The sequence below is a fragment of the Bombina bombina genome, chromosome 2 (genome assembly GCF_027579735.1).
Source record: "Bombina bombina isolate aBomBom1 chromosome 2, aBomBom1.pri, whole genome shotgun sequence".
In the NCBI taxonomy this organism is placed as follows: domain Eukaryota; kingdom Metazoa; phylum Chordata; class Amphibia; order Anura; family Bombinatoridae; genus Bombina; species Bombina bombina.
The window spans coordinates 1,343,242,115-1,343,256,801 of record NC_069500.1 but is presented as its reverse complement, the minus strand read 5'-3'; the positions used below and the strand labels follow the sequence as shown (position 1 = coordinate 1,343,256,801).

General features: G+C 36.8%; 1 protein-coding gene across 2 annotated transcripts; it reads right to left on the bottom strand.

The window, feature by feature from the left end:
• Positions 1-1,750: 1,750 nt before the first annotated feature.
• Positions 1,751-12,631, bottom strand: SLBP (stem-loop binding protein). Of its 2 annotated transcripts, none has more exons than XM_053704233.1 (8): positions 12,542-12,631; positions 10,327-10,458; positions 8,747-8,881; positions 8,573-8,635; positions 7,037-7,168; positions 6,274-6,423; positions 4,897-4,951; positions 1,751-4,511 (listed from the first exon to the last, which is right to left on the bottom strand). In XM_053704233.1, exons 1-8 carry the CDS (start codon positions 12,583-12,585, stop codon positions 4,410-4,412), a joined length of 813 nt encoding a protein of 270 aa, XP_053560208.1. In that variant the 5' UTR covers positions 12,586-12,631; the 3' UTR covers positions 1,751-4,409. The 2 variants fall into 2 exon arrangements, with proteins under 2 accessions (XP_053560208.1, XP_053560209.1); XM_053704234.1 differs by having other exon boundaries at positions 8,747-8,851.
• Between the last annotated feature and the right edge of the window lie 2,056 nt (positions 12,632-14,687).

Below are 14,687 nucleotides of genomic sequence, written 5' to 3'. Positions count from 1 at the left end.
AATGAGGTTTTGTAAATAAAGTGCCCTCCTTTATCTCAGACTATTTTCCCCCAGAAAAAAAAAAAAAAAAAAAAAGTCAGCACTTACCTCATATGCTGCCTGGCAGCAAGGCAGATTCCAGGTTTGAGAGGTCCTATCCCTCACAGACATGTGAATGAAGAGAATGTCCCGAGTTAGAATCTCAGGTTTTCCAGAAGAAGAGCAGCATCAGTATATGGGAGGCGCAGTGAGAATGTCCCACAAGTTCCCATTGCGTTAAAGCCACCAAACCCCTACTGAAGAGACTGATATGGACTACGGCTACACCCTAGAACAAAGCAGTACAATCTTGCACTACCTACTTAGAAAATACTCTTGATTGAAGAATCTTTTCTAACACCTCACTTTACCTCTTCCTATCACTAACGTAGGCAAAGAGAATGACTGGAGTGGGAGGGAAGAGCTATTTAACAGCTCTGCTGTGGTGCTCTTTGCCTCCTCCTGCTGACCAGGAGGTGAATATCCCATTAGTGATTAAGATGATCCGTGGACTCATCGTGTCTTAAAAAATTAAGTTACTTAAAATTGCAAGCTCTCTGAATCAAGGGAAAAAAAAAATAATGGGTTCAGTGTTCATTTAAGTTAAGGAGCCAGCCAATTTTTTAGTTCAGCACACTGGACAGAACTTGTTTATTGGTGGGTGAATTTATCCGCCAATCAGCAAGAACCCAGGTTGTTCACAAAAATGGGCCGGTATATAAACTTACTTTCTTTTCAAACATACCAAGAGAATGAAGAAAAAAAAATTGGGTTCAGTGTCCCTTTAAGCTACACGTGTTTAATATTGAATGAGCACATTTTAAAAGCCATTCCCTGTAGCTTCAGCAGGCAAAGTACTAAAGTGTAAATAAAAAGAGAGAAGTGCTCAACCTGGGAACAAATAGCATAATAGCTTGTTTTATGGCTAGTTACCATCCTAGAAGCAGCCTCTTTTTGCTCAATATGTGCCTTTCACAGAGAACTTTCCTGTAGCATATCAGTCTGATCCTGACTTAACAGTGCAGTCCAGCCCCGAAATATCAGGCAATCCCTCTCTGAACAAGAGAAACAGCAAAACCCCAGACGTACGTTTCGGCCAATAGGGATTGCCTGGTATTTCGGGGCTGGACTGCACTGTTAAGTCAGGATCAGACTGATATGCTACAGGAAAGTTCTCTGTGAAAGGCACATATTGAGCAAAAAGAGGCTGCTTCTAGGGTGGTAACTAGCCATAGAACAAGACATTATGCTATTGTTTGTTCCCAGGTTGAGCGCTTCTCTTTATTTATGCAAAGTACTAAAGTGTGTTGTGCCAAACCATTAAGCAACACACATGGAGCATAAACCAGGAAATAAGTGTGAGACTATATTCTGCAAACAACTCACATTTCAAGTACAGTTCAGGCCATCTGTAAGTCGACATTTGGAACTTGCACTTCAAATACACAAAGTATTGCAGTAATTGTTTAGTCCTTTGATGAAGTTTTGGTAATGAGTATTCATTGTTGCATGTGTATTTCAAATACTTCCAGGCTCTACCTTCTGAACAAAGTTAAGCCATGCCCAAGGTACAAATTGCATACTAGCTAATGCAAACAGCCATATATTGGAAGACTGGGGACCAAATGAACTAATAATTTGATAGAAAAACAACACCACATTTAGACAATTTTCAAAACAAGGACTGCCCTTGTCAATAATGAAACCTTGCTCAAATAAAATACATAGAAAATCAAGAACAAAGCCTGCAAAGGTTTTATTTATCAAAGTTGTCAATTACAGATAAATTTGTAACTAACATCAAATTATGCAACCACATGTACAATATTTCTACATAAAGAGCATTACAATTTTAAAAGTCATGTTTACTATTTGCAGTATTAAGTTACGACAGCTCATGCTATAGAATATTTACAATGGGTTTTGTAACAATACACATCTAAACTTAACGTTGTGCCTTTTAGCAAGTTGGAGTTCCAATTGCATTATATAGCCAATTAAAAGATACAGATAATCAGTCAAAACAAAAATGAGGTACCAATTAAATAAATACATTTCAAAAGGGCAGTTATGTTCCTTTAATGCTTGTCTGTATAACTTTGAAGACCTTGAAAAGCAGTAACTACAAACCCACTTTTTCTGGCAGGAAAGTTTTAGAAACACCAGAAGCCCTGTTAATTTCCTGGGATTGGTTAAATACTACAAGTTGCACAGGTTGATATTTACAAACATTCTCCATCTATTGTTAGCAAATTCTGATAGGAGTGTAGGCAACAATACTTTTCCAGCCATTAATCCATAGGTAGCATTTTAAAAAGACAACATTTCTATCTATATGAAAGAAATCCAGTTAAACATGCTAATGAGCATCAGCAGAAAGTAAAATGATACTGTGGTATTTGTTTATTAAAATTTAAACGGCTTTTAAATTTCAAGCAAAAATTCAACATGTTTAAATGTTATTAATGACAGAAGAATGAGTCCTTTTAATAGCATACCAGGGCCGTGCAGCACACTATACAATACAGTTAGAATGTTTGTTAAACTAGTCACCAAGATCAGCACCACATGCCTGTACTGATCTAAGCCTACATAAGATGCTGATCAGCAGGTACACTAGCGTGGCGATTAGTACTTAAAACCCTCTACATCTGCGTTTATTTGCTGGAATTACATCTCACACCATCAGTTTCCTTACCATTATTGCAAACAAGCTTAAGGGACACTGAACCCAATTTTTCTCTTTTGTGATTCAGACAGAGCATGACATTTTAAGCAATTATCAAATTTTCTTCATTCTCTTGGTATCTTTATTTGAAATGCAAGAATGTAAGTTTAGATGCTGGCCCATTTTTGGTGAACAACCTGGGTTGTCCATGCTGATTGGTGGATAAATTCATCCAATCAAAAAGTGCTGTCCAGAGTACTGAAACAAAAAAGCTTAGATGCCTTCTTTTTCAAATATAGATATCAAGAGAATGAAGAAAAAAACGAGTAAATTAGAAAGTTGCTTAAAATTGCTTGCTCTATCTGAATCACACAAAAAATGTGGGTTCAGTGTCCCTTTATGATTTTTGTAGTGCTATTTTCTCTCTTCATTTGTACTTATACTAGAGAATTTCAAGAATTCTGCAAAGCAAAGGAAATCTTCAATGGGAATCATAACTAGGTTTCATAGACATAGTTAAGTGTTTTAAACTACCCTATTATGGGTTATTTCAAAGGAAATGGGGAGTTCAATTGCTGGAGTACTAAATGCACCATAAATAACTAGGGGGGGGAATAAAAAAAAAATGTATTGTTAGACATAACCTCAAAGCAACTTTAAACACGCTGGGAAGGGACAAAGAACACTTGGGTATACTGTCCTATAAAATCCCTAGAGTGGGCAAACCAGTAAGGAAAAAATTCAAAGGCCTATCCATAGCACTGACTCCAGTTATCAAGCTACACACTTGGCAGTAAAATTTACGTATGTTGAAATCAATGTGAACACAAAAAAAGCCATATTAAATTAGGTTTCAGAATATGTAATAAAAAAAAAAGTAAAAGTTAAGCAAATAAAACTAAAAGAAAACCACTAAAAAAAGCTCTTCTGGTGGGAAAAATGTACAACCGTGAAGGCATGCAATATACTTTTTTCCTCTAAAATACTTTCATAAAGCAGATAGGCAAGGTTTCCTAAAGTTTAAAATTTTGGCTGATTCTTAGAGGCTTTTAAACCATTGGTGTAAAGAGAAATATGGTGGATAAAAGCCAATAGGGAAGCTTGATTAGTATGCATTCCAAATATCATGGGTTTAGAGCAATCTGTCCAAAACCAAAATTTAGTCTTGGCATCAAACCGCTTTGAAATCTGCTGTCACATGCTTACTTCACCAAGATTAATCCTGATATCCATATGCCACTAAGGAACAAATATATAACCATTCATAACAATGGAAAGCGTGCTCCTCCTAGCTCGAGGCACAAGGTCAGCAGTTTTCCCATCACGTGGAGTGTATATATATATAAAAAAAAATCCACAGTGAAGCCATAAATCCATCCAGTGGTGTATCAATTTCTGGTGATTAGTTTTGCTATGAAAACCAAGCAGTAAGCCTTGATAGTTAAGGAAATGCCAGAATCTGGAATACAATGCTTTGTCATCTAGTCAATTAAGGCTCAGATACAATGCAGATGTTAAAGTATGAAGTGCTTGTTTTTTATGGCCAGTTATCCAATAAGTTACCAGCACCAAAAAGCTTTAAATGCAGTCCTGATACATCAATCTACAGCAAATCAGTTGGATGTGGTACACAGCAGCTTCATCTTGTCAAGTCCACCTAAAACTGCAAGCTTTACAGATGTAGCTGTTGCATTGTTCTATCCCTGTGATTTTTCCACCCATGTTAACTGAGGAAGTGTGCATCACTCATGTCATCCAAACAAGCATCCAGATCAAAATCATCACCCGCTTCCAGCCTTCTGACCTTGGTTGGAGTACCTGTGAACTGTACACAAGATGTTAGAAGCCATAAAAACAAACACACCATAAAAGTAAACTATTTACACGAGTGCAACAGTGAAGTTTAACGATGCCTAAAATCTGTATTTTATGCAAAGTTACACATTCTATAAGGAGTACAAAAACACAAAAAAAAGGCAATATGCTAAATTCTACTATTGCAGTATTGAGTAAAAGAGAATTCTGTAGTCCATCATTTAGTTCAACTGTTTGCAAACAGATGAATTTGCTGAAAGCATCCTACTAGTTAAGCATGTGCTAAAAGGTCGTGTATTATGCTTATGCTCCCCACTTACACTACCCTATCCATTTGGTTCTAATTGACCACTGTGGACAGTTTGAAAGGTGTAATAAAATATACAAAAACTTACAAGCTTATCTTGGGAAATGGATGGTGTCTCTAGGCCATCGTCTTCCTCTGTAGCACTGGATAACAATAAAATTGCATTAATACATTAAAATGTAATTACTTTAAGCCAAAAAGCAACACAATAGCTCTAATAGCTTTTTCAGATTGCACTTTAAGGATACTTTAAGATTAAAAAAGGTACTTAGCAAGTATCGAATTGCAAAATACAAAGAAGTTAGTGACCGCATTAAAAACGCATTTATGTTTTATCTTCCTTAAAGGGACAGTCTACACCAACATTTGTATTGTTTAATGTGAATGTAAATTTTCATAAATCAATGCCCGTTTTTTTAAAAAATCTCATTAACAAGGGCATTTTCATTAATGAAATTTCACATTTCAACGTATTTTACAAATACTTTTCTTCAAAGTCGGATTGGCGAACCCCTCCCTGCACGCTTCTTCCTGCTGTACTTACACAGTAATGAAGAAACTGGCTTCTTTCAATCATGGCATGGTCTCAAGATGGACCATGATTGGAGGAAGGCGGTTGTCATTGGTTACATAATGACAGGAACTGTGGACAGGGGATCGGCGATCCGGCTTTACCGAAGAAAGGCAAGTATTTCTAAAATACGCTGCAATTCATGAAAATGCCCGTTTTAATAGTATTTTTTAGGGATGAACCGAAATTTCGGCCGCAGAAAGTTTCGCCCGAAAATGGCATTTTTGGCTATTTCGTTTTCTAGCCTGTTATTTTCGGTAAAATTGTGTAGCATGTTTCAAATTTGATGCTAGCCTAGAGCTGCTGTTCAAGTTTATTACTTGACTTTCTGTTCTGCATGAGTTTTCTAGGACTATACTTTATTTGGATAATTAGTAAAAAAAAAAAAAAAAAGTTAAATATGATTCTGTTACATAGAACTAAATGAAGAATAATACAGTATATTGATATTTATAATTGTTTTAAGTTGGGATGCACCAAAATATTGGTCGCAGAAACATTTTGGCCGAAAATGGCATTATTGTTTGCCTGTTTTTTTGTTTTTTCTTGGTAAAATTATTGTGTAGCATATTATTGTTAAGATATTTTTGGCTCTAATTATGCAAAAAAAACCTTAAAAAAATAATTTGAAAAAATACATTTTCGGTATCAGTTTCGGTTTTCGGCCAAGTGCATCCCGGATTTTCGGATTCGGAATTTCCATTTCGGTGCATCACTAGTATTTTTAAAAACCGGGCACTGATTCACAAAAATGTAATCAGAAGTATATTAATACAAGTTGGTTTTGCAAAATTGGGGAATGGGCCATTTGTATCGTACAGCATTCTGAGCTATGTAATTAGACATTTTATAATAGTTTAATTTACCAAAGAACAAATTGATAGAGGCACTTACCAGGGTTGCAGGTCACTGCCTTCTTCAGTAGGGGGATCCCAAGCATGCAAAGCAATCTTCCAGAGCTTAATTTGTTGGTCCCATGATCTACGGCTGTACTTTTTAAACTTATTTGGCGTCCTGGGATGAATACCTTTTTCCCGAAGATTTCTGTAGAACAAAGGTTAATAATTGAGTACAAAAACAAATTAGGATTTGACAAAAAAAAAAAAAAAAACACACACTAAAGTGAAAGTAAATCCTAGCGTTTTACAAACGCTAGGATTGACTATTGAAACAAAGGGGACTTTCATTCATGAAGTATAAGATACTTCATGTAGAAAGTTCCTTTGTTTCAATCGGTCATCGTTCTTAGCTGCTATAGCAGCTCATGGCTAAAAATTTTTGCTAAGAGGTGACTTACCTCGTAGCCAATAGTCGTGCGGTAAATCCGGCTTGGCGTCCATGGGCGCCAAGCTGGATTTACCGCACGGCTATTGGCTACGAGGTAAAAATGTCACCTCTTAGCAAAATAATTTTTTAGCTGTGGGCTGCTATAGCAGCTAAGAACGATGACCGATTGAAACAAAGGAACTTTCTACATGAAGTATCTTATACTTCATGAAAGTCCCCTTTGTTTCAATAGTCAATCCTAGCGTTTGTAAAACGCTAGGATTGACTCACTTTAAATGTGGCTTAGAGATTCTAACTAAATCGAAGGAAAACAAAATTTTTTATCTACATTTAATACCTCAGTATTTTGACTATGCACTTGATCTCATACCTTGGTACTTCAGTAATATATTTGTCATATGCAATGGTATTCTTTCCATAGTTTATTTGCTTCTGTCGTCTCATGAGAACAAGAGGATCTGTTTCCATCTCTCCATGAGTTGAAGAATCCTTTGAATCGGAGCTGGAAAAGGATATGATACTGCTTATTCCAAATGTGCATACTAATGCATTTTTAAACTTAAAGGGACACTAAACCCCAAAAAAAATTCTCTCATGATTAAAGTAGAAAATACAATTTTAAACAAAATTCCAATTTACTTTTATTATCTAATTTGCTTAATTTTTTAGATATCCTTTGTTGAAGAACTAGCCATCCACATGGGTGAGCCAATCACACGAGGCATCTATGTGCAGCAACCAATCAGCAGCTGTAGAGCATATCTAGATATGCTTTTCAGGAAAGTATACCAAGAGAGTGAAGCAAATTAAATAGAATTTATTAGAAAGTTGTTTAAAAAAAAAAAACATAAAATTTGGGTTTCATGTCCCTTTAAGACCATTAACCCCATTGAGTGCTAATGACTGCTTTTATCGTCGCAGAGTTTCCCACTCTGGTGTTGACGGCTCAGAGCCGTCGCTAGTACTCCCACCTTAAGGGAGATCTGGGGGCTCCCACCTGCTCCAAGCCCGGCAATCGGGCCTGCATAGTGACAGGCATCACCGGGGCTTCATGTTTTGCGCGGTGACGTCACATGCAGTGACTTGATGACGTCACCGCGCAACTTTATTAAAATATTACAATACAAATTAAAGGGAAAGGGGGCATTGCTGCTTAGACGCCTGTATCTCAGGCATCTAAGCAGCTACAGACCCCCAAAACCGACCGTTGGAAAGGTAATCGCCAAACCTTTTTAACGGTGTAAGTATTGGGGATCTGGAAAAAAAATATATATAAAAGTTAAATTAAAATTTAAAAAAAAAAAAATACAACCTTAAATCACCTTAGCACCCAGGTGGGAAAGTGCTTAGCACTCAAAGGGTTAAAGGAACACAAGTCAAAATTAAGCTTTTATGATTCAGTCAGAATTAAATTTTAAACAACTTTACCAATTTACTTGCATTAAAATGTGCAGTCTTTATAGTTACACTGAGTCACCAGCCTCTGAGCATGTGCAAGAAGTTACAGAAATGTAAATGCATTTGTCTGACTCACATGATACAGGAGTGGAAAAACGTCAGAAAAATTAAAATCTACTGCTCATCTGAAGTTCAGACCAAGTGCTATCGCATTGTCTTTATAACACATTTGTTAAGTATGCAGATCTACTGTACTTTAAATACCATATAGAGTTGCATAATCAAGAAATTCCTATTAACACAATAAAAAAAAAAAAAGTTAATTCCATTTCCCCAAGATCATTTTGACAGCCAAGACATACTGAGAAGAACACTGACATTGCTCAATAGGAGCTGTGCCTCTGGAAGTGAAAACACCCCCCCCCTCAAAAAAAACTGCATGTTTTTATAGAAGTAAATGGGAAAGTTCTTGCTGGTTAAAATAGCTTAATGTATGCAAGACTATTACCTGCCAGAGGACGATCGCCTCTCTCTTCCACCAAATTCGTTGATCAGAAGTTTCCTCTTGTACCTAAAGGAAAAAAAAAAAAAAAAATGAACGCTGTATAGGAAAGCTAAGCATGAGTATTACATAACTGAAAGGTTTACCCATTCATAGATCTGTATGGGTGCCACATCATACCTTGCCATATCTGTGTCAACTGTTTGCTTTAGCATTTCCTCTTCAACTGCAGATCCCCAGTCTTTGCATCTTGCCACTGGCTGGTGACCTTCTGGAGTTGTAAAACTGGTTGAAAGGGAGGGTTGGGAGATCAATCTATTAGAACAAGCACAAAATGCATGTGTCGTAAGAGCTTTAAGTCAGATTTTTAAACCAAGTTCATACTATCATATCCTCATGTTCCTACCAAACATTATACACTTAGAGACCTATTGAGATTTCAAGATGAAAATTAAAGGACCAGAATGAAAAATAAAATTGACATGCTCTTAAGAGTTGGAGGGGCCGATGGTGATAAAATGTGTTTAACCCATTTTGCAAAGGTGGGTTTGCTCTGTAAGTGAAAGAAAAGAAACTGAAAAATCAGTCATGTGATCAGGGGGCTGTCAGAATATGCTTAAATACAAGGTAATCAGAGGTAAAAAGTGTAATATAAAACTTATGCAAAACTGGGGAATGGATAATAAAGGGATTATCTATCTTTTAAAACTATTGTAGACTGTCCCTTTAACCGATCTCATGAGATTTCAAAGTAAGCTTACCTAAAGTGATTGTAAGCTAACAAATTAAAACCCAGTATCAAATATTTAAAATGGGAGCACATTAATTCATTAAAGTCTACAATGATTCTTATTTTTTTTTTTAAATACTTACCTTTGCGTTATATATAACTGATCCTCCCATCCACATCTGCTGCTCTTTAGCAGATCTATGAAGAATCCGACTTCCGCCAATCGCTTGCCACCTTTGACATCCAGCTCGTGGGGCAATGCAACGATTAGAGGAAGCTGGATTTGACTCCCTAGCCGTTAACTGCTTTACTGAAGCAGCTACGGCTTCCTAACTGGAATAGTTGACTGGAGGGCGTGACTAGCGTCATAGGCACTCCCCCAGACCTGATCCCATCATTTAAATGACTTGATCGCATGTACAGTCGCGTGATTTCAGTGCTGGCTCCTAGGAACTCCACGCGAGTTAGCACAATGTTATCTATATGAAACACATGAACTAACACCGTCTAGTGGTGAAAAACTCAAAATTCCCTGCGATAAGAGGCGGCCTTCAAGGACTTAGAAGTTAGCATATGAACCTTCTAGGTTTAACTTTCAACCAATACCAAGAGAACAAAGCAAAATTGCTGATAGAAGTAAATTGGAAAATTGTTTAAAAATACATGCCCTATCTGAATCATGAAGTTTATTTTGGACTAGACTGTCCCTTTAAGAGTAGCTGCAGTTTACTTCTTGGAGCATTACCCTATGTATACTTCTAAATTGTAGATGCTGGGAAAAAAAAACACAAAGCAGTAGGTTGCTTTGGACTTAGCACCTAGATTTAAGGATGCATCACTATACTTTGTCATCCCATATGGACAATTTCACTAGGTAGCTGCACACCTTTCTAAAAGACACTAAGCAACAGCTACCACAAAGGATTGGAACTAAAAAAAAGTTGCATCTGAAAAGCCTTGCTAGATTGGTGTGAAATCTTATCTACCAAGACAATTAGCTTTTTTGCAACATCATTTCAGTATGTCCTACCTGTCATCTCGTTTTTCAGGTGTTTCAGGTCGCTCTTCATCAAACACAGTGGAATCTGTATCATCTCGTTTCCTCAATTTGCCATCAGACCTGCGCTTTCTTCCTTGAGACCAACGAGACGGAGGCTGTGAACTGCAGAACAAAATTACATTAAATAGTAAATCTTACACTAAGCAACACCACCACCTTTATGGTGCAGAATAAGTGTATAATGAAAAAAAAAATTAAAAAAAACTTTAAAAAGTGGAAAAGCTCAGCAAATGGCTCTCACTTATTTTAGTCTGTCTAATTTTTTAGTTAACTTACATTTATATTAAAACACCTTGTAATTACAGTACATCGCAGCTTTTTTGCTATACTACAGTCAAGTCTTAAAACTTTGAATCGGAAATTAATCTTTAGAGCTAAATTACTCAAAAAGGAGGCAAAGTTAATATATTATGAATTTGATTATGCATAGCTAAACTTGTTATAAAAATCTTGCAGTTTCATAGGTTTGGTACACTTGGGAAGAATAAGGTTCTGCACTCCTTACGAAGTTACAGGAAATGTAGGCAAAAACTACAAAGTGATTGTAAATCCTAGCGTTTGAAACGCTAAGATTTACAATTGGAACAAATAAAGGGAACTTTCATTCCTAGAGGTATTATAAAATACTTCACGCCGAAAGCTCCTTTGTTTAAAGTATTTATCACACTGAGCTGCTCAGACAACAGAACACCATTTTACTGAGAGGTGACGTTTCCAACAGGTGGCAAACCAGATAATTAGAGCAAAAACCAAGGGGCACCTCAGTGAACTCTGACAATTTAAAAAGGTGATAGAGGAATCCAACTCAATTCTGGTGGCACGCGTAAATATGAAGTGCTAAAAAGGCAGGCTGAAGCTCAGTGATCAGTTCACGTGACAATGGAATATTCTGTGAATTCCAACTGACAGCACACGCGGCTAAAGGGTGGAAACGTCACCTCACAGCAAATAGTGTTCTGCCGTGGGCTGCCTGAGCAGCAAACGCTTATAACAAATTGAGTATTTATTTTATACTTCATGAATGAAAGACCCATTTATTTGCTTCAATTGTAAATCCAAGCATTTCACAAGTGCTAGGATTAACAACCACTTCAAATTATATTTCAAAGTTTAATCCTTTTTATGGTGAATTAAATTGAGTTTAAAGGGACAGTAAAGTCAAAATTAAACTTTCATGATTCAGATAAGGCGTGCAATTTTAAACAACTTTCCAATTTACTTTTATCATCAAATTTGCTTTGTTTCCTTAGTGGTATTTTTGAAAAGCTAAACCTAGTTAAGCTCAAATTAATTTCTAGTTCATGAGTGTCATAGACAACATTGTGCTCACTCCCGTGGGGTTATTTAGGAGTCTGCAACAATTGGCTAAACTGCATATCTGTCAAAAGCACTGAGATAAAGGGAAGTCTGCAGAGGCTTAGGTACAAGGTAATCACAGAGGTAAAACATTAATATAATAGTGGTGGTTATGCAAAATCGAGGAATGGGTAATAAAGGGATTATCTATCTTTATAAACAAAGAAAATTCTGGTGTAAACTGTCCCTTTAACGTCCTTTCAACAGCTTAGAAAACATTAACATGATTCTTGTGCTTTGTTGCTTGTGAATTGAGGGGTTGTCTTAAAATTAATGTAGAGTTAACTTAACAAAATAAATTATTAAATATATCTCATTTTAATTAAATCCCTTCAGTGCTGCACAGTATTAGCATTGTAGGGAATCTTAAAGTAAAGCCCTGTGCACCAGGTAGCACTGGGTCATGTGTGTAAACTCACTGGGGGAGGGGATCCCCTTGTGGGAGTGGGACAGGCTTGAGCTTGGCGCCAAATTGGAAACGAGCAAATGTTATGGCACCCACTGATCTGCTAATGATCATAATCAGACTACAAGACCGAACACAAGAAACTTTATACTAAAACGTACGAGAGAACTATAACGCATGGGAACACATTACACAAACTGTTTAATAAAGAATAGCTAGATAAGATCTGGTGTAGTACAGAGGCAAAACAGTCACAAAGGCCTACAGTTATTACACTAAATAGTCACTTGTGTATTCCACATACAGCTACATTATCTTGTAGACATTTATAACATGTAATGGAACATTTAAAGTCGTATTACGAGATCCCTCATTTATAGAGACAGCAACTATATGTCCTTAAGGATAATTCCCGTGTCTTACCGGTGTCTGCGTTCCTCCATCCTGCTGTTCCACTGCTGAGCCATATCCGCACTTCCCTTCTAACCTGATGATAACTTCTGGGGGAAGCGCGCCACAAACTCTGCTCCTTAAAGCGTTTCCTGGCGCCGGGATATACCACTATCCAATAGAAAGAAGAGCTGCTATACACTAGTATGCAGCATCGTCTTTAAAACAGTGGTCACTAAACCATAGCCACAGCACCTTTAATGAGAAAGCTTCACTTCGGCGTCCTACAAAGTTTATTGAGAAGAGAGGAATAATATTATATAGGTTTGTTGACTAAACACCCCCGTAATCTCAATGGACTATGCGTGGATCTGCCCAAGCGCTGTAAGGTGATTGGCTGTGTGACTACACTGTCATTCATTGCTGGGGGCGGGATCATGACTGTTTATTGACTTGATAGGCGCATGTTTGTGTTGTTCCTGGGGTTGTTTCCCCGCCAGAAACATTTACCCTTTATCTGCCAGAGGGGATGCAATAAAAACTAGAACGCCTTATAATTTGGCGCTAAACAAGAAGTTATTTCTGATTGATTAAACAAAAAGTAACCTGAACTCCAGCATGTACATTGTTTTTGTTTATAAAATAAATGTGTTATCATTTTGTGCACAAAGTGTCTAAATGTGTAGCATTAGGGACACATGAAAACATTAAAGCGATAGTAGCTGAGGTAAAATAAATATGGACCCACGTTATACGTACTCAGGAGCAGCAATGCACTAATGGTTATTGGTAACTATGCACCTATGCTTCTTATCATTGGCTCAATAGATGTGTTGTGCTAGCATACTGTAGTAGACTGCATAGTTGCCAACAGTCCCTGGATTTTGTTGTATGTCCCTGAATTATTTTTTTGTCCCTGGAAATGTCCCTGAAAATCTCTTTTGCACAACATTTGTTGTTTGCATATTATTTATATATATATATATATATATATATATATATATATATATATATATATATATATATATATATATATATATACACACACATATATATACAGATAGATAGATGATAAATAGATATAGTGTATTATTTAAATATAATTCATTCCTAATGGAATATTATTATTATTGAATGGGTTCACATATTATTTATTATTCTAATTTTGATGCAGTATTGTAAAAATAACCATATGCCCAGAATGTGTTCCAGAGACTGGGTAGGTGTATGAGCTTGGTGCTGTATAATAAACTATATGGATATAAGTCTAAATTATATTATTACTTTCAAATGGGTGTGTTTTGATTGCAGAACTGAGTGGGTGGAGCAGTTGAACTGTAGGTCGTCAATACTCTAGTAACTCGCTTGCTTGCTCTGCTGCAAAGTGTCCCTGGAATTTTTTTTTTAAATGTTGTTAACTATGTAGACTGCTGCTCTGGAACTATGGCCAAGATTAAAAGTGCAGATACAAATACAAGTGCTTTTGAATGCTAGCAGTTATCTGTCCTCAAGTTAATCCAGTAGCACTCTTATTTTTGCGCTTTTATTACAACTTGAAAGTAAAAACGTGCAAGCAAAACACTCAGGGCCTGGGTGCTAACATTTGAAGGTCGGAAATAGTGACTGCGCTAACTCCCTTTCCCCATGGACTTCTATGGGGCGCACTACAAAAGCTGCTTTTGCTTGCAGACTAACCTTTAATCCAACAGTCCTAAAGCCCAAGGTGCGCTAAGAATATTTAAAATTATATATACATACATACATATATATATACACACACATTTGAGCCCTTCCCATACAAACACCTTGACATTTACCATATCCATTTTAACCCTTTCATGACAGGGTCATAATGTCTAGACAAATTGAAATCCTGCGATCGTGCACAAGATCGCGAGATTTCAATTATGGGATCGGGTCAGGGGGCGTCCCTATGATGCTAGGCACGCCCTCCAGACAGCGATCACATCTAGGAAGTGCTGTTGGCTTTAGGACAGCCAAACGGCTATGACGTTGTATTTCATCCTAATGGCGCTAAAGCCCAGTGCCGTTTGGACGGAATACAACGGCATAATGGCGCTAAAAGGTTAAACTCTTTCTATACATTTATTTCAATAATAAACTATTTTTATATTTCATAAGTATAAATATGAGTGTCATACTTTATTTTAAAGGCACA

What these genes read in the sequence shown, in the direction of transcription:
- SLBP (XM_053704233.1), bottom strand. Translation starts at nt 12,585, where the DNA reads ATGGCTCAGCAGTGGAACAGCAGGATGGAGGAACGCAGACACCG. An exon ending in AGGCGATCGTCCTCTGGCAG is followed by an intron (nt 7,169 to 8,572) that starts GTAATAGTCTTG and finishes ATCCTTTTCCAG; the next exon opens with CTCCGATTCAAAGGATTCTT. An exon ending in CCATTTCCCAAGATAAGCTT is followed by an intron (nt 4,512 to 4,896) that starts GTAAGTTTTTGT and finishes TCTTGTGTACAG; the next exon opens with TTCACAGGTACTCCAACCAA.